Source organism: Rattus norvegicus, chromosome 13, assembly GCF_036323735.1.
Source record: "Rattus norvegicus strain BN/NHsdMcwi chromosome 13, GRCr8, whole genome shotgun sequence".
NCBI lineage: Eukaryota > Metazoa > Chordata > Mammalia > Rodentia > Muridae > Rattus > Rattus norvegicus.
In genome coordinates, this window is record NC_086031.1 from 45,891,850 (window position 1) to 45,910,326 (window position 18,477).

General features: G+C 42.8%; 1 protein-coding gene and 1 pseudogene across 3 annotated transcripts in view; one reads left to right on the forward strand and one right to left on the reverse strand.

The window, feature by feature from the left end:
* Positions 1-235: 235 nt before the first annotated feature.
* LOC102556005 (uncharacterized) lies at positions 236-5,357 on the reverse strand (annotated as a pseudogene).
* A 68-nt stretch (positions 5,358-5,425) lies between these two features.
* Positions 5,426-18,477, forward strand: part of Nucks1 (nuclear casein kinase and cyclin-dependent kinase substrate 1) — a 29,217-nt gene continuing 16,165 nt past the window's right edge. Inside the window, exons 1-2 of one of the 3 annotated variants that reach the window (XM_006249797.5) lie at positions 5,426-5,669; positions 17,043-17,092. In XM_006249797.5, the coding sequence (XP_006249859.1) occupies positions 5,653-5,669; positions 17,043-17,092 (67 nt within the window). In that variant the 5' untranslated portion in view covers positions 5,426-5,652. The remainder of the gene's footprint in view (positions 5,670-17,042; positions 17,093-18,477) is intronic. The other 2 variants (NM_022799.2, XM_063272581.1) reach the window with 2 other exon arrangements.

The window sequence follows — 18,477 nt, forward strand, 5'->3', positions numbered from 1 at the left end:
CCCAGGAGGAGGAGGAGGAGGAAAAAGGGAAGCCAAAAAAAAACAAAAACAAAAAAAAAAAACAAAAAAAAAAACCAAAAAAACAACTTGAAAGGACGGAGACACATAGCCTTATTGTATCTCAGCCTCAGGCTGTACAGGGGTTAACCGAAGAGACAGATCTCTGCTGTACCATGGAGTCATCCAGAGTTGCAGAAAGTCAGCAGGTTGGAAGTAAGATTTTATTTATTCATAGTTTTTTTTTAGATTTTACTTTTTATTATGCATTTCATAACATGCGCATAGTATATAATATGCTGCATAGCCTTCTAACAGGAACAGATGACCATAGCTGAGTAATTTTTTTCATCAGCCAGGAAAATGCTTCCTTAGTCAATGTTCTCCAGGCCCTTGGACACATAGTAGCGATTGACACCAGAGATGTGTCTATCGGTTCCATCAAATACCATTGGTAATGAACTCCAGCAACTCTCTTTTCCTTGCCCCCATTGGTGAACTTGTGAATGTACGCAGTGGACACCCTGGGGATGACCAGGCACACCGCCATAATGGCGAGGCCAGGGAGAATCTCGAACCACATCTCCACACCGTTACTCACACTCCAACCCATCACCGGCTCTTCCTTCATTTAGTTTCTTGTGGAGAAATTGATTGGTGATTAAAAATACTGGCTGCTTGGGGCTGGAGAGATGGCTAGTGGTTAAGAGCACTGACTGCTCTTCCAGAAGTCCTGAGTTCAATTCCCAGCAACCACATCTGTAATGGGATCTGATGCCCTCTTCTGCTGTGTCTGAAAACAGCTACAGTGTACTCATATGCATAAATAAATCTTAAAAAAAAATACTGGCTGCTGGGCTGGAGAGATGGCTCAACAATTAAGAGCACTGACCCCTCTTCCAGAGGTCCTGAGTTCAATTCCCTCTTCTGGTGTGTCTGAAGACAGCTACAGTGTACTCATATATGTAAAATAAAATAAAATGATAATAATAATAATAATAATAATAATAATAAAATACTGGCTGCTCTTCCAAAGGTTCTAGGTTTGATTGCCAGTACTTACAAGGCAGCTTATAATTGTCTATAACTAGTTTCTAGCGTTGTATGCCCTTTCTTGGCCTCCTCAGGCACCACGTACACACACACATATTCAGACAAAGTGCCTATACATAAAAATACATAGTTATTTAGATGGTTTTAATGAGGCAGAGACTCGTTAAAGGAAACTGTATAAAGCAGGAGGGGAGGAGGAAGAAGAAGAAACTGAACTAGAGAACTAGAGCTAGAAGGAAAACAGAACTACATAGGCCTTGCACAGAGCACTCAAAAAACTTGTTTAAAAGCTTTCAGGACTCCCCACCTCCCACTAGCTGCCTTCTTGGATTCTCATGTGTGTACACTTAATCTCAGCTGGTCTGCCAGAGACACCTGAATACAAACCCTAGTCCCCCTCAAAGCCCCTTTTCTGCTCCAGCAAAATGAAAAGAAATAATCATGGGCTGGAGAGATGGCTCAGCGGTTAAGAGCACCCGACTACTCTTCCAGAGGTCCTGAGTTCAATTCCCAGCAACCACATGGTGGCTCACAACCATCTGTAAAGAGATCCGATGCCCTCTTCTGGTGTATCTGAAGACAGCTGCAGTGTACTTATATATAATAAATGAATAAATCTTTAAAAAAAAAAAAAAAAAAGAAATAATCATGACCCAGGAAAAACTCATCGAACTGCAGGCACAAGTTGGCGGGAAAGAAGCCATTACAGCCAGAAAGAAGCCATTTACAGCCAGAAAGAAGCCATTTACAGCCAGAAGGTGGTTCCTGGGACAGCCACAGCAGATGATAAAGAACTAGAACTTTGATTCTCTTTAAAGAAGCTGGGCATAAACAATATCTCCGGTATTGAAGAGGAACAGTGATCCGCTTTGACAACTCTAAAGTTCAGGCGTCTCTGGCAGCAATCACCTTCACATTACAGGCCAGGGTACAGCAGAGAAGCTTGCAGAAATACTTCCCAGCATCCTACGCCAGCTTGGTGCAGACAGTCTGACTGGCTGAAGAGTGGCAGTAGCTTTGCTCAGACATCTCAGGAATGGCCACCGGGGAGGCGAAGGATGAAGCTGCAGGTCCTGTGTAGAATTTTGATGAGGCTCTCAAAAATGGAGCAAACTGGGATGGAGGGATGGCTCAGTAATTAAGAGCGCTGAATGCTCTTCCAGAGGTCCTGAGTTCAATTCCCAGCAACCACATGGTGGCTCACAACCATCTGTCATGGGACCTGATGCCCTCTTCTGGTCTGTCTGAAAACAGCTACAGTGTACACATGTACATTAAATAAATAATATTATAAAAAATAAAATTTCTTTTAAAAAAATGGAGCAAACTGATTTGAGGCATTTTTTTCTTTTTTTTTTTTTTTTTTTTTTTTTTTTTTTTTGGAGCTGGGGACTGAACCCAGGGTTGAGGTAATTTTTTGAGAAAGATGAAACTTGGAGAAGTTACTGGGGCTGCTATTTCATGTCACGACTGCTTTTTAAAAAAGTTATAGGAATCTGATAAGACCTACATCTTTAATAATTTTATGTTCAAGCCCCTTGGACACTGTAGCTCCTTTTGGTCGATGGTTATACACAGTTCATTCTTCTCAGCTGAAGCAGTCTGGGAATCAAGTTTGAAAAAAGATTAATAAAATTCTTTGTCTAGTTTAAAAAAGAAGAAGAAAAGAAAAAAGGCCCTAGGTATTACAGCACAGCCTTTGAAGGAAATGGGTTGTGTTCTCATTAGGGTTAGGGGAGATCCACCAGTCCTGCCATCTCAGTCACAAAACTTACGGAATGTCTAGATCGAGGGTTAGTCTGTCAAACTAACCCAACAATGGGCAGCTGTGGATGGGAAGTCCAAGGATCTCGTAGTTGCTCAGTCCTGTGAAGCTAGTTGCTCCAGCTGGAGATGGGATGTGGGTTAGCAGACTTGGCAGTAAGAGTCTTCACTTCCTGAGCCATCACACTTATGTTCCTCAGGTTAGTTTTGAACTCCTTGCTCAGATGGTCCTCCCACCTCAGCAGGAACAAGCATTTGCTTTGATCTCTCTCTCTTTTTTTTTTTTTTTTTTTTTTGGAGCTGGGGACCGAACCCAGGGCCTTGCGGTTGCTAGGCAAGTGCTCTACCGCTGAGCTAAATCCCCAGCCCCTGCTTTGATCTCTTAAACCCATGTAGTGAGAGAACCCACTTCTCTTGAGTTTTCCTCTGGTCTCTACATTCTTGCTATGGTACACACACATGCACCTGTGCACACGCACCAGAGAAGTGTAAAAAAAAATTCTAGAGATGGATTTGGTAGTCATCCAACAACATGTACTTAATGCCACGGAAGTGTAAATGGCTAAGATGGTACATTTTATGTAGATTTTTTTCTTTTTGGGGGAGGGGCAGGGGTGTCAAGACAGGGATTCTTTTTTTTTTTTTTTTTTTTTTTTTTGGTTCTTTTTTTCGGAGCTGGGGACCGAACCCAGGGCCTTGCGCTTCCTAGGTAAGCGCTCTACCACTGAGCTAAATCCCCAGCCCCAAGACAGGGATTCTTTTTGTAGCCCTCACTGTTCTGGAACTTGCGCTGTAGACCATGCTGGCCTTGAACTCAAGAGATTCACCCATCTCTGCCTCCTGACTGTCAGAGCTAAAGTCATTTGCCACCACTGCCCAGCTGTTTTTTATATATAAAGCATTTTAAGTGATGAGGAAACGATGTTGAATGGAAAGACTCAAGAATGACTTTTGAAATCCTTCTCTTCTGTGTTATGCTGTTCTCTTCCCTTAGATAAGTAGAATTTTACATTGGGAGACTTCCAGGAAGCAGATAGTGATGTGGTTGGTTGCTTGAGGACTATGTCTTCACTTGGTTTTGCTGCTGACTCAGTCCAAACTGTCCTCAAACTCCCTATGTAGTCAGGGATGACCTTGAATGTCTATCTGACCGAGGGCTTTACAGGTAGGTCTGTGCCATCTTGTTCGGTTTCAGGAGGTGATGAAGACTGAACTCACTGTGTGCTGGACAATTACTCTCGGCTCAGCAACATCCCCACCCTTCAAGTAGAACACTGGCTCAGGCAAGTATTGGAACCAATTTACAATATAATAAAGTGTGTTAGTTTTCCATCCCTAAGACTCGAAATATCGACTTATAAGAGTAGACTTATTTTTCTACAGTTTCATATATTTCCAACGAAGGCTGCTTGGTCCTGTGGCTCTCGGTCTGTAGAGAGGAAGAACATCATGGTGAAAAACATGTCAGCCAAGTAAAGCTGATCATATTGTAGCTACAGGCTGCAAGCAAAGAGAAACAGAGCGGGGATCAAGGTCCCAACATCATGTTAAAGTACTCACTCCTAATGTCCTAACTTCTACTAGGTCCTGCCTCATAAACACTATCACAGGCTGACTACTAAATCTTTGGCATATGGGTCCCTAGGGAACATATAATTCAAACTATAACATGAAGTAAATCCTAGGTACTAATATAAGGATACAGAGCTCTACTTCTGATTTAGGTATTTAGTCTTGAGGCAGCCAGAACCACTTTTATCTTCTATTAAAAACTGAACCTAGCACTTAAGCCCAGACTAAAGGCCTTTCAACGTAGCACCTTGTTTAGTACTAATAATAAGGTAGTGTTGTATCCTACTCTACTTAACGTAAAACTGAGGGGCAGAGAGGGAAATCTATTCAAGTACTAAGTGGCGGACTTAGAAATTTGAAACAATGTTTTGTTACCACTCTCCCTCTTAATCATCATTCGCCCCTTTCTCTTTGAAATGCTAATGTCGGAAATTGGGATTTTAATGAGAGTGAAGTAGCTCTCAAAGATCAGATTGGATAGAAGACATTCCTTGCGACCCAGAACTTCAGCGTGACTGAACCCTGGGAGGTTAACGCTGAAGCCAGAGTACAGGATTTTTAGATTAAGGTCAAAATTTTGAACCTAAGAAATTTCCCTCCAATTCTGAAGTAGTCTCTTGAGTGACGAATCTGCAGCCTATCCCACGAGTCTTGCACTTGGCTGATTTGCAAAATAACCAAGCCAGGAGAAATTAAATCCATTACAGAAATACCTAGTCCGCGGTGAACTCTATATTAATCCGGTTATTTGGCAGGGGGTCCAAGATATAACCCAAGACGAATCTGCAGCTCTGGCGTGGAAGCCAGGGGGCGGGCAATCGGCGACCATTTTTGTTTTGCGGCCGTGCGCTCTCAGCGCATCTTGACTAACAGGACCCCATGGAGGAGGCGGGGCCTATCAGGGAGAGGGGCGGAGCTGAGAGGCGTGATGATTCAAATGGACTAATGACTAGGGCGCATCTGACAGAAATCGCCAATAAGCGGGCGTGCTGGGGCGGAGCGCACAAACCCTACGGGGTTTGGTTGCACCGCGGCTTTGGCGCATTTTCGGCTGGTTTGATTCATCCATTTTGAAGAGACGGGGGAGCGGGGGGCTCGTCAGATCCAGGGACCCGAAACAAGCAGCCGCGGACTCTGAGAAGCCAGCAGCTCCGGGCTTGGCAGCAGCGGCCCCGCCGGCCGGAGCGGGGGGGTGGGGCGCCGAGTGCGCGGGGAGGGGGGTCCTGGTCCTCGTCTCCTCGACTTGGTCGCGCCTCGACAACGAACATGTCTCGGCCTGTCAGGTCAGTGCGGAGTCCAAGGCCCGGGGCGGGCTGGACGGGCTGGGGTGAGTGGCGAAGGACCTGGGCAACGGGCCTGGAGTCGTGCTCCTGACTAGCACGCGCGGCCTTCTCTCGGGGTCCGCGCGCCCTTGCGCGTGGGTGCTCGGTGGCGCGCGGGGTGGCGGCGGCGCGCACGCGCCGCCTCCACCCAACAGGGTCCGGGTCGGCTCCACGGCCGCCCCGACCTTCTCCATGGTCCTGGTGTGGGCGCTGCGCGCACCAGGCACACCGTAGGCCACACTCCTAGGCCCTGCGGGAGCCTGCGCCCGACCCGGGGAGGAACACGCCGAATCCGGTCCTCTCCAGGTTTGCGAGCAGCTTAGCGTCTCGGCGAGCAAGTTGCCTGTGCCCCTCCGCCCGGCCCCGCCTCCATCCTCGGGGTCGCGGTAGGTCCCGCCTCCTAGCCCGGCCTGGGCGGGACCCACGCTTTCTTTTTCCCTTGGGGCAAAAGTGAGTTTTGACACTGAGCCCCGAAAAATAAAGGCCACAGTTTCTCCCCACCTGGGAGTTCTGAATGCATTAACCCCAGGTTGTCTCTTTCCACCGCTTGCAAATAAATGCTCTTCCTCCGGGGACGTGCGCGTTAACCGCGCGACCCAAATCCCGTGTGGTTCTCGTTCCCCCTCACCCCACAGTACACGTCTCTTTCTACTTCTGTAACCCTCTCTTTCCCTGTGTGACATTTATCGTGAATGGACTACGATCCGCTAGCGATCGAACTTTATTCACATGGCTTCACGAAGTTTTCAGTTTCCTCTCTCTCTGGTGGGCTTCCCTTTAGGTCCTGCAGAGCTGTTGTTTGGAATGTGCCTTGGGTGGAGGGTGTGGTTTAGTCCAATCTGTTGAGGCCTGAGAGACTAGAGAGAGGGACAGAGACCGAGACCAAAGTCAATACTTGTTACTTGTAAAGGAGCTTTTACCTGGCCCCATTGCCTTTAGTTGTTAAGTGTTTCTACAGTTATCAATTCTCCTTCGTTTCAAGTTTCGATATCTTAATACCAAGGAGAGCTTTGGATCTGGCAACGGTTTTGTGCCTCACTCTCCTTGACAAGATAATCTCCTATTGGTGGTAGTTTGGGACTGCATACTCCTCCCACTAATGAGGTGGAACTGCGGAGGATGAGTTACCTTTACCTACCAGCTTGCTTTTTCCATTCTGTTTCAACTGCCCCTCCAAATTACCATGTCTTATGTGAAAGCTTTGCTGCTGTTTGGGAAGTAGTCAGTATGACAGTTGCAAGCCATAGTGAGTTCCTTGGGGACATAAAACTAACCTAAACTGTCCTGCTGACTCAGAATACTTAGGTTAGGAAACAGACGCTATTAAGATTTTCGTTGGGATGGGCTCAGTAGACAGCACTGTGTGAAACCAAGTGTGTGCTGTCACCTTCCAGGAATCCCAGCACTGAGGTAAAACTCGGGGAGGTCAGAAACTGACCGAACGGGCCAACCCGGAATACTTAAGACCTTGTGTTTTTAATACAGATTTAATTCATTGAGAATTTTCTACACTGTACTTTGATCGTATTCACTCCCTAACTCCTGCCAGATTCACCCTCATCTCACCAACTCCAAGACCCGATCTTAGAAAAATAAAGATCAATCTTTGCATTTAAAAAAAAAATATTTTCGTTGGGCTTGGAAGTAATTCCTGTTTGGTGAGATTTTAGAAAATTGACTTAATTTGTCTGAATTTGTATCTGCAGCTCAATTATTTTAGGTCTTAGATTCAAGTTAATTGCATGACGTGGTCCAGGGGTTAGGAAAAAAGTGAGGTAAACTTTTAAACTCAGGGCTGGAGTGGGGTGGGGCTGGCAACTTAACGGAGACCTGGAGAAAAAAAAAGCGAGGTCTCTTTACACTTGTTGGGAATAGAACCTAGGTTGTTTTTTGTTTGTTTGCTTGTTTTTTGTTTTGTTTTGTGTTTTCCTTTTGCTAAAAATATTTTTTAATTTAATTTTGGGGGAGGGTGCTTCACTATATAGCTGAGGCTAGCATGGAACTCTGGTAAACCAGGCTGGTTTGAAAAGCAGATCAGCCTGCCTCAGCCTTACAAAAAAGGTGAGACACAACTACTCCCAGCTCATTTAACTTTGTAACCAACTCTCCCACTGGGTGGCTATTGAAAGTTAAATTAAGTAAAGATTACTGGAATGAAAACTTGTCTTTCCCATTCACACTGTACTTGCAGATAGGGTGTGGACCTGCGCAGTGCTTCTAATGCTAAACAACTCCAGGTGACTTGGGAGCTCCTCAAAAGTCACCTTATCCACAAAATAATAGTATTGTTTTCTAAAAGAGTTTTTTGTTCCCTTTTTGAGGCAAGTTTTCTCTGTGTAAGAGCCCTGGCTACCTGGAGCTCCCTCTTTAGACCAGGCTGGCATCAAACAAATCTATCTGCCTGCCTCTTCCTCCTGAGTGCTGGAATTAAGGGCATTCCTAAAGACACCTGGCCCAAAAGGATTTTTTTTTTGTCGGATTTTTTTTACTGCTTTTCTTTTTCAAAGAGAATAAAAAAAATTATGTGGCAAGATTTATGGTAGTAGATATCATCTATACAAGTGACTTACAGAACAGAAGAGGGCATCAGATTTCATTACAGATGGTTGTGAGCCACCATGTGGTTGCTGGGATTTGAACTCAGGACCTCAGGAAGAGCAGTCGGTGCTCTTAACCACTGCGCCATCTCTCCAGCCCTCCTAGAATTCTTTTTAAGACTTACTTATTTTGGGGTTGGGGATTTAGCTCAGTGGTAGATCGCTTGCCTAGCAAACACAAGGCCCTGGGTTCGGTCCCCAGCTCCGAAAAAAAGAAAAAAGAAAGAAAAAAGAAAAAAAAAGACTTATTTTAGAGTACACTGTAGCTGTCTTCAGACACACCAGAAGAGGGGACATCAGATCTCATTACAGATGGTTGTGATCCACCATGTGGTTGCTGGGAATTGAACTCAGAACTTCTGGAAGAGCAGTCATTGCTCTTAGCTGCTGAGCCATCTCTCCAGCCCCAGAACCTAGATTTTATAGTTAACAGAGTCCTGCTCGTTTTTCCACCTCCGCGGGGACCACTTCATTTTTGCTTGATGAATAGTATGTTGCCAGTGTTGATTAAAGCACATAGCATATGTCACCTTTTAGAAAGCTTCAGAGTGCTTTTGTGACTCTCAAGCCTTGAAAAGAAGGAAAGAAGTTGTTGTTTGTAAAAGATGAGAACTGGGCAGCACTGTGACACACACCCTTAACCTCAGCACCTCAGCAGGTGGCTGAGTTCTTGGCTATTCACTGAGATCGTGCCTTACTTAGAGGAAGGAAAAGATGCGAAGGTTCAGTCTCCTAGGTTTCTTGATCCGAGCAGTAAGTACACTCTGCTCAGTGGGAAGCCATTCAGATCAGCACTTAGTCAAGCCTCTCTGGAACTGATTTATTGTACTTAGTTTACTTTTTAAAACTGGTTAGTTTTTTTTTTTTAATGAAATTACATTTTCTTTTCTGTATGTATGTGCCTGTGCACTGCCTGCCAACTGTCTTTAAGGTCAGGACAATTTGTGGAAGTCTTCTGTTCTTGTTGGTCCTGGGGACTGACCATAGTCTTGCACAAGCCCCTTTAGCCTCTGAGATTACGTGTGTGTAAAGAGGCCAAAAGAAGACATCTCAGAGAGGGAGAGGGAGGGAGGGAGAAAAAAAAAAAAGACATCTCGTGTGCTCTTATCATTGTTCGAGGTAGGACATGCCCTGGGACACAATTTATTAAGTGAGTGCTGGCATCCAAACTTCTTGTCTTCATGATCGTGAAGCAAACACTCTTAACGCCTAAGGCATGACATTCTATGAGTGTATTGTTTGTTTTCTGAGTTTTGTGGGTTTTTTATTTGCTTGCTTTTTGAGCTGGGGTCTTATACAGCGCCAAGCCAATCTTAGATTTGCTGTGTAGATGAAGATAACCTGAAACCCTGATCTTCCTGCTCTTACCTCCAAATGCTGGCACCTCTCCCTCCACCATCACCACCACCCACCCACGCACGCACGCACGCACGCACGCACGCACTCACTCACTCACTCACTCCTTGCCGATATTTAAATATGAAGGCATCGGCTCCTATCAATCGATAGGAATTTACTTTTGTTTGCAGTTGTGATTAAAATTACGGTTTTTTTTTTGTTTTTGTTTTTTTTTGGGATTGTGGTCGAGGAAAATTGAGCCTAAATTCTGATATTTAATATTCTTAGCAAAAAATGTAATTTTAAGAAGTCCTTAGTTCACTGGGCAGTGGCGGAGAATGCCTTTAATCCCAGTACTCTGGAGGCAGAGGTAGGTAGATCTCTATAGGTCTACATGGAGAAACCCTGACTCACAAAACAAAACAAAAAAGAAATCCCCAGCTTAAGGGGAAATTTAAAAATTGGAGATATCTTAGAATTTCAGAAATAAATACAGGAACATGCTTATATTTAGTATCTCATTGTGTGTAGAGATGAGCCTGTTTTCCTTGTATTTTTTTCTTTACTTCCAGATGTATATGTGCCTATGAGCCTGTATGACTTTAAAAGAAATTCTCACCTGTAGACTTTAATTTTTAAAGCCTCGGGTATTTTATAAATCTAGATGTGACAATATAGCTTATCGTCCTAGCACTTAGGAGCCTGAAGCAGAAATATGGAATACAAGGCCTGTCTTGCCTGTATAATGAGATTGTTTTAAAAAAGCCCAAAATAAGGAAGACCCTTATACAGAATTCAAAAATTTACAAAAACTGAATAAGGGGTGGACTTCACTTTATAAAAGCCTACGTTATTGAACCCCTCCTCCAGAGACTGGTCGGCCTAGTGAGCCACTTTCACCTGTTAGGATAAAGGCAGGCAACACTATGACCTAGTCATCTCTTTTTTTTTTTTTTTTTTTTTTTTTTTGAGAGAGAGAGAGGGAGGGAGAGAGGGAGGGTGGGAGGGTGGGTTTCTCTGTAGCCTTGGCTATCCTGGAACTCACTTTGTAGCCCTGGCTGACCCTACACCTTGCCTTGAAGTCACAGAGATCCTCCTGCCTCTGCCTTCCAAGTGCTGAGATTAGAGACATGTACCACCCCTCCTAGCTTCATACAAGATTTATTTATTTTATGCGAGTACACTGTCACTCTTTTTTTTTTTTTTTTTTTTTGGTTCTTTTTTTCGGAGCTGGGGACCGAACCCAGGGCCTTGCGCTTCCTAGGTAAGTGCTCTACCACTGAGCTAAATCCCCAGCCCCACTGTCACTCTTTAGACTTACCAGAAGAGGGCATCAGATCCAATTACAGATGTTTATGAGCCACCAAGTGGTTGCAGGGAATTGAACTTAAGACCTCTAGAATAGTAGGTGCTTTTAAATGCTAAGCCATCTCTCCAGTCCATGAGACAAATTTTTTAGATGTAAATTATAAGACATAATGTCAAGTTTTCTGCTACTGAGTTATATATACCTTTGCACACAAATGTATGCTCTTAAAATGTGAATTTAACTGTTTGTGACAGGCTCGTTTAAAGCCAGCTGGTTTATAACAGTGTGTAGCCGAGGGTGGCCTTGGGTTTCTGACTGACTCTTCTACTTCCTCCTGGGATTACACACCCTTGACGCCAGGCCTGATTTGTATATAGTGCTTAGGTTTGAACCCAGAGCTTTGTGCATGGCGGGCAAGCCCTGATTTTACTTTGAAATAGATAATTAATTTTATGCATTAAAAAGTTTGCTGATTTAAATAAACTCTTTGCTTTCTTGGTTTGGTTTTTTTTTTTTTTTTTTTTTTTTTTTTTTTCCTTTTTTTCGGAGCTGGGGACCAAACCCAGGGCCTTAGCAAGCGCTCTACCACTGAGCTAAATCCCCAACCCCTCTTGGTTTTTTTTTAATGAGACAGACATAGCTTTCTGGTAGAGTACTTGACTAGCATGCACGAAGCCCTAAATTCTATTTAAGCATCACAGAAAGGAAATTAATTAGAGCAAAAAAAAATCTGTGAAAGTGCTGTAGTTTAACAAGGGTTTTCAGTTTCATACTAGGATCTTGGAAGGTAGAGAAATCTAGAGAGAATGACGTCTCAGATGGACAGTGTTGTAATCTTCCTGTTCTTGGCCTGTCATCATGTTTTAGAGAAGGGGATCTATTTTATTCTTGATGACATAGGTGAGGCCCGGTGGCAGGCCAATGACATTTGCACAAGCTAGCAAGTGTGAAGAAACAGAATACAAAGAAGTGATAGTGTGAGGGGATTCGGTAGAATTGCAATGTGGGATCCTCAGTGGGAAGGAACAAGGAACTGAGATTGTGGTTTGCATTTAACAGCGTAGAGTAGAATTAGTAGAGTGAGGGCATGGCCCTCATTTACTCCTTTTACTGGGCAGACTTTGCTTCATCTTGTATTTGGAAGAGATCAACTAGAGTGTGAAGAGGGCACTTGGAATCTGTGGTGGGCAAGTTTTTAAACCATAGCTTTAGGGATTGGGCATGGTGGCACACACTTAGGTCCTAGCTGGGGGAGACAGGTGGTCAGATAGTTTTGAGTTCAGCCTTGTCTACATACATAACAAGTTACAATACAGAGACTGTCTCAGAAAAACAAAACCAACCAACAAAACAAAAGCATAATATTTACTTTGAAGGAAAAAATGAGGTTAACAAAATGTTAAGGGATAGTTAAACATGGTAATTGCAGTAGGTAGAACATATGAACTAGTCAGTAGAAAGTGGAGGCAGGTTTGGGCTCTCTATGAAAGAACCATTTAATGAGTAAAATTCTTATTGTAAGCTACCCTGGAGATCATAAAATGGTTCTTAATTTTCTTTTGGGATTTTGTTGACAAGATTCTAAGGTTGGATAAGATTATTTAGAATGCAGTGAATCTGCTGAAAATTACCATGTCTCTATCACTGTCAAAATCTAGTAGTAGTTTGTTTGGGGTTTTGTTGTTTTAGGCAGCCCTGGTTGTCCTGGAATTTGCTATGTAGACCAGGCTGGCCTCAGAACTCACACCTACCTCTGCCCCCCACATGCTGGGATTTAAAGGGTACACAACCACACCTTCCTAACAGTGTTTAAACTTTAAGCAGTTTTTATGGAAACCAGCTTGGCTACAAAGTTAAGATGCTTGCTCTCTCAAACAAAAAAAATAGTTTGAACCACAATTGATGGTCTGCTCCTATAATCCCAGCACATAGGAGGCTTAAAGTGGAAAGCTCACTGACTTCAGACCAACCTGGGCTCAAAAACAAACTTAGGCCAAAATAGAAGAGGAAGAGTTGAAGAGATGGCTCAGTGAGAGAGCACTTGCTTTCCCAGAGGACCCTGCTGCCCTAGACTTTCTTCTGGTCTCTTCCCCAAGTTCCTGCACGCTTGTGGCATTTACTCACACAAACAAATAACACTTTGTGGCCGTAGGTTATCAACAATTTTTCTTCTAAAAATAAACCCCAAAATTCCAAAGTGTCTCTGCAGTCAGTCTACTTTTATCTCTAATTGGCTCTTATAACTTTGGTAGAATTCCAGTCAGAAATATATGTAATGATAATCAGCTTTTTGTGAACTTAGATGTTAGGGGGCAGTTTTTCTCTGTTAGTCAGTTTGCTTTTTTAAAATGCTATATGTGTTGTACCAAAAAGTCAATTCCAAGGCCCAGTAACAGAGGTCTGTGGCCTATAATTGAAAAGCCTTGCTCTACAGAATTTCATTCATCTGAGAAAGGAGATGTTGACTATCAACCAGTGAATGAAATTAACTAATGGGTGTGTGTAGGGGAGTGCCATTTGAGTGTCTTGTGCAAAAAGTGTTGAGTCCTGGAACTGGAGTTACAAGTGTTTGTGAGCAACTTAGATGCTTAAAATTTTTCTTGGATTTAATTTTTCTTAATGGCTGTGCTCTGTGGTGTACAGTGTAAGCACTGATAGTTAGGGCTTTCGTTTGATAGTGAATTTCCAGTGTTACTTCAGGTATCCTACTTAGGTTTAAGACAGATGTGCAGACTTGTTACGCTAAACTCTGGGATTGGCATGGTGATACACAGCCTTAGTGCCAGTCTGCTCCACAGAGTGCCAGGCTAGTCAGAACTACATAGTGAGAGCTAGTCTCAAAACAAAACAAGCTAAGTTCCATGGCCTCAGTTTCTCTTTTAAGATTTATTTATTTAATGTATATAAGTACATTGTAGCTGTCTTCAGACACATCAGAAGAGGGCATCAGATCTCATTACAGATGGTTGAGAGCCATGGTTGCTCAGAATTAAACTCATGACCTCTGAAAGAGAAGCCAGTGCTCTCAACCACCGAGCTAGCTCTGAAGCCTCAAGTGAAATAATTTTAAAACATGGTAATTTCTAATTGTAAGACACTGTACTCCATTCTTCAGCGAGAATATTTTTTTCTTACAGCAGACAAAAATGAAATTCCTGGTATTTAAGCCTAGCATTTTTGGGTTTTGTTTTGCTTTTTAAAATTACCGTGTGTGGGTCTGTACCATGCACATAGTGCACGTGGATGCTGGAGGACAACTGTGGGAGGCATTCTCGTTTTACACCAGGCTGGTCCTAGAGATTGAGTTCAGGTCATCAGAAAGTTCTGTTGCTTTGGGTGGGGCTGTTAGACAACATCTTGTGTAGTGCAGGCTGGCTTTGAACTCGCCTGTGTAGCTGAAGATGTTGACCTGATCCTCCTGCCTTTACCTCCCAAGTGCTGAGATTATAAGTTTGTACTATCGTGCCTCACTTTTAAAATCCCGTCACCTTTAAATTACTTCCCCTTACCCATGTTTGGGACCAAATAGTTTGCATAGTAAACAAGCATTCCCTGCGCCTAGTGTATTTGGGCACTAATAAAACTTTCCGCTGCTGAATTATATATACTCTGCCCCAAAAGTATATTCTTTCCTTTGTATTTAGAGCAAAATCTCTCTGGATAGCTAAAGCTGACTTCATACACAATAACGTAATCCTCCTGTTTCTACCACCCCAAAACTGGGGCATTCATGTTTCCTTATGTTGGAGATTTTCTTTCTAGTACAGAGTTTTTAGACTTACTTGGATGAACTCCTGTTGACTTAAATGATGGAAATTGCTATAATCCATTTGATGGCTCTAAAGTACTGTCTGGGGCCAACGCAGTTAAGAGCTCTTCCGATGGATGACTCGAGCTCAGTTCCCAGGATCTATGTGGCAGTGCGGCTCACACCTATTCATAACTCCAGTTTAAGGGGATCTGTCGCCCTCTTCTGTACTCTGATTAAGAAATAAAATGACGACTCTTCTCAACCTATGAGGAACCTTGAAAATGCCAAAAAGCTGGAAACAAATTCACATAAAAGAAAGGAGATAGAAGTGATAACAGCTGATTTTTACTAGTCATTGTTTACCATTGTATCCCAGGACAATCTTGAATCACTTTGTTTTAAGATCTATTTTTACTGGGTGTGGGAGCACATGTCTTTAATCCAGAGGTAGGCCAAGGCTTGAACTATATAGTGAGACTCTGTCTCAAAACTCAGTGCATATATATGTATTGTTAATTATGTGTAAGAATGTACATGTGGAGTCGAGAGGAGTTGGTAAAAGTCTCTGAGATAGATTTACAAGACTTGATGGCCGCCTGCTAGGAATGGAACTGACCAGGAGCCACACCGATCATCCAGCTTTGTCTTCAGCGACACACTGGAGTAGTTTGTATTCCTGACTTTACAATTGAAAAACTGATCAGTGAGGGAAACCCCTTACTCAAGGACATAGAACTAGTTATGGCAGAGCTCTGACTCAGTCTAGTTTGGTCATCTGTGCTGTGTTCAAATTCTGTATTTGCTCACGTTTCTGGTAGTTACTAGAATGTTTAACTAGAGAGTTAGTTCCACTTGGCATTTAAAAAGAAGTTTGAGACTAGGGCTTTCTGTACCCAGCCCAGGCCACCTCAGACTCCTGACCTTCCTGGGGCTGGGAGACAGGTGTAGGCCTCCATTTCTGGCTCCCTAGTAGGATTTTGATTAGACTTCTATTTGTTTTGGCTAGGAATAGATAGAACAGAACGTCTCATGCTCTTGTACTTAAGTAATCCTCCTAAGTGTTAAATTTTGATCATAGTAGATTTTCTCAGTTTCTAGTTTCACAAGACCAAGTTCATTAAAAAGGTTCTTTTTAGCCCTAATACAGCAAGTGTCCAAACACCTTTCTTTCACATTCCTTATATGAAATGCTGTATGTGACCTGTGCACATTTCCTCTACTTCAAAATCATCTCCTGAGTTCACAGAACAAAACTGAAGGCCATTCCATTGGTTGTGTGTGGTAGGTAGTACACATCTGAAATATAGCAGGAGGTCCTGAGTTTAAGTCAGTTTTTGCTGCATAGTAAGATCCTCTCAAAACAAGAAGCAAGCACCATTAGGCAATCTTATAACCACTTGCAGCTCTAGCTCCAGATCTGAGACCTTCTTCATTCACTCCATGGGTACCAAAACACATGGTACACATGCACATACATAGATTAACATACACATATGTATAAAATACTTTTGTTTGAAGCCTCCTTTAACAGTAAGAATAAAGTAACAGCCATGCATGTGGCTCATACCATTAATCCTAGCACTGGAGAGGCAGAAGGAAGAGAATCTCTGAGTTGGAGGACAGCCTGGTCTATATAAGCAAGTTCCAGGACAACTGTGTCTACATAATATATGGGAATGGGTTGGTAAAATACTACTTAGAAATGCAGCCTGTGGATGCAATAGTCTATGTCTGATGAGTGCACAGGGTGAGCAAAGCTTGAGAAGAACAGTGTTTAAGTTATCCCTTGGGTGAGTAGTGTAAGTCTGGGAATTTGGGGGGCAGGTTTTGTTTGTTTGCGGCAGGGTCTCTACCCACCTCTCTCTCCCAAGAATGGAATTAAAGACATGCATGATTACATCTGGCCTAAAACTATTCTGTTTATGAAACTAAACTGTGTTTTCTGGTTTCTTAGAAGCTGTACTTTTTTTCTTTTCTTTCTTTTTTTAAAAATTTATTTATTTATTTATTTATTTATTGGTTCTGTTTTTTTCGGAGCTGGGGACCGAACCCAGGGCCTTGCGCTTCCTAGGCAAGCGCTCTACCACTGAGCTAAATCACCAACCCCAAAATTTATTTATTTTATGTTATGAATACACTATTGCTGTCTTCCGACACACAAGGCATCAGATCCCATTACAGATGTTGTGAGCTACCATGTGGTTGCTGGGAATTGAACTCAGGTCCTCTAGAAGAGCAGTCAGTGCTCTTAACTGCTGAGCCATCTCTCCAGCCCCCTTTCTTTTTTCTTTTTCTTTCTTTCTTTTTGTTTTTAGTAATCTGAATTTGTCTCTTTGCAGAAATAGGAAGGTCGTTGATTACTCACAGTTTCAGGAGTCAGATGATGCAGGTATGTTTTTTTCTGTAAGTATGTTTCTACAAGACATGTGTTATGCAGACAGACCGTCAGCTTATGTGCTTTCATGTCCTGATATTAGTAGTCCCTGTTATTTAAAATTACCCATTTCTCTTTAAGATAAGGTCTGCTATGTGACCTAGGCTGTCCTTGAACTCAAGCCTCACAATTGCTAGATTGCAGGTGTGTGCCACTGTCCCTGGCCTGTAGCTTTTTCTTGTAAATCATTGAAATAAACACCTGGGTTTTTGGTGTTTTTTTTTTTTTTTTTCCCTTATCTGGTTTAGGATCCAAAGGTTAAATGTTCATTAACTGATAGAGTTTTTGTTTGTGTGAAATACCCACTGCTGGGTAAACTGGGAATTGAACTCTGGTCACTGGAAGATCGGTGATCTTAATTTTACTTTATAAAGATAATGTACCCCTTGAGAAGGCTTGGAAGACATACAGAAAAATTAAACTTGACACATAATTTTGTCTCTGAAACATATCAGAAATTGTTCTAAATGTTCATGTTTCATAAGGTTTTGGTTGGGGGTGGGTTGACAATGTTTCTCTATGCCCTGGCTATCCTGGAACTTATTCTGTAGACCAGGCTGGCCTCGGTCTCACAGAGGTCCACTTGCCTCTTACCAAGTGCTGGGGTTAAAGGCATGGACCACCACGCCTGGTCCTAATAAGTTATTCTTTTTTTTTTTTTTTTTTTTTTTCCCGGAGCTGGGGACCGAACCCAGGGCCTTGCGCTTCCTAGGTAAGCGCTCTACCACTGAGCTAAATCCCCAGCCCCTTAAGTTATTCTTTTAAGAGCATCGTGGTTGTGGCACCTCTTGTTGCAGTTTACACTTAAGGGAACTGAAGTAGAGTTGATATTCAATGTCCCTTAGTTGGCATGTAGCTGTTGCTGTTTTGAACTCTTCTCGATTTCATCGTCTTTTTTTTTTTTTTTTTCTTTTCTTTTTTTCGGAGCTGGGGACCGAACCCAGGGCCTTTCACTTGCTAGGCAAGCGCTCTACCACTGAGCTAAATCCCCAACCCCTCAGTCAATATAATAATGTAGTTCAATACAATAATGTAGTTGAACCTGCAGTATGGTTCAGCAGGCAGACGTGCTTGGTGCCCAGCCTGACAGCTGAAGTTACTCCCCAGAATACTCAACAGTGGAAGGAGAGAACGACTCCTACAAGTTGTCCTCTGTCTTCTACCCATATGACCTGTCAGGCATACCCATACACATAAAAATAGATGGTGGTTTGTGTTTTTTTGCTTTGTTTATATTTTTTTAATATGGCTAAGTGTCTTGCTGTAGAATTTGGGGCACTGCCCTCATCTCATTTAGGACTGTCTTTCTCCTCCTCTTCCTTTTTTTTTTTTTTTTTTTG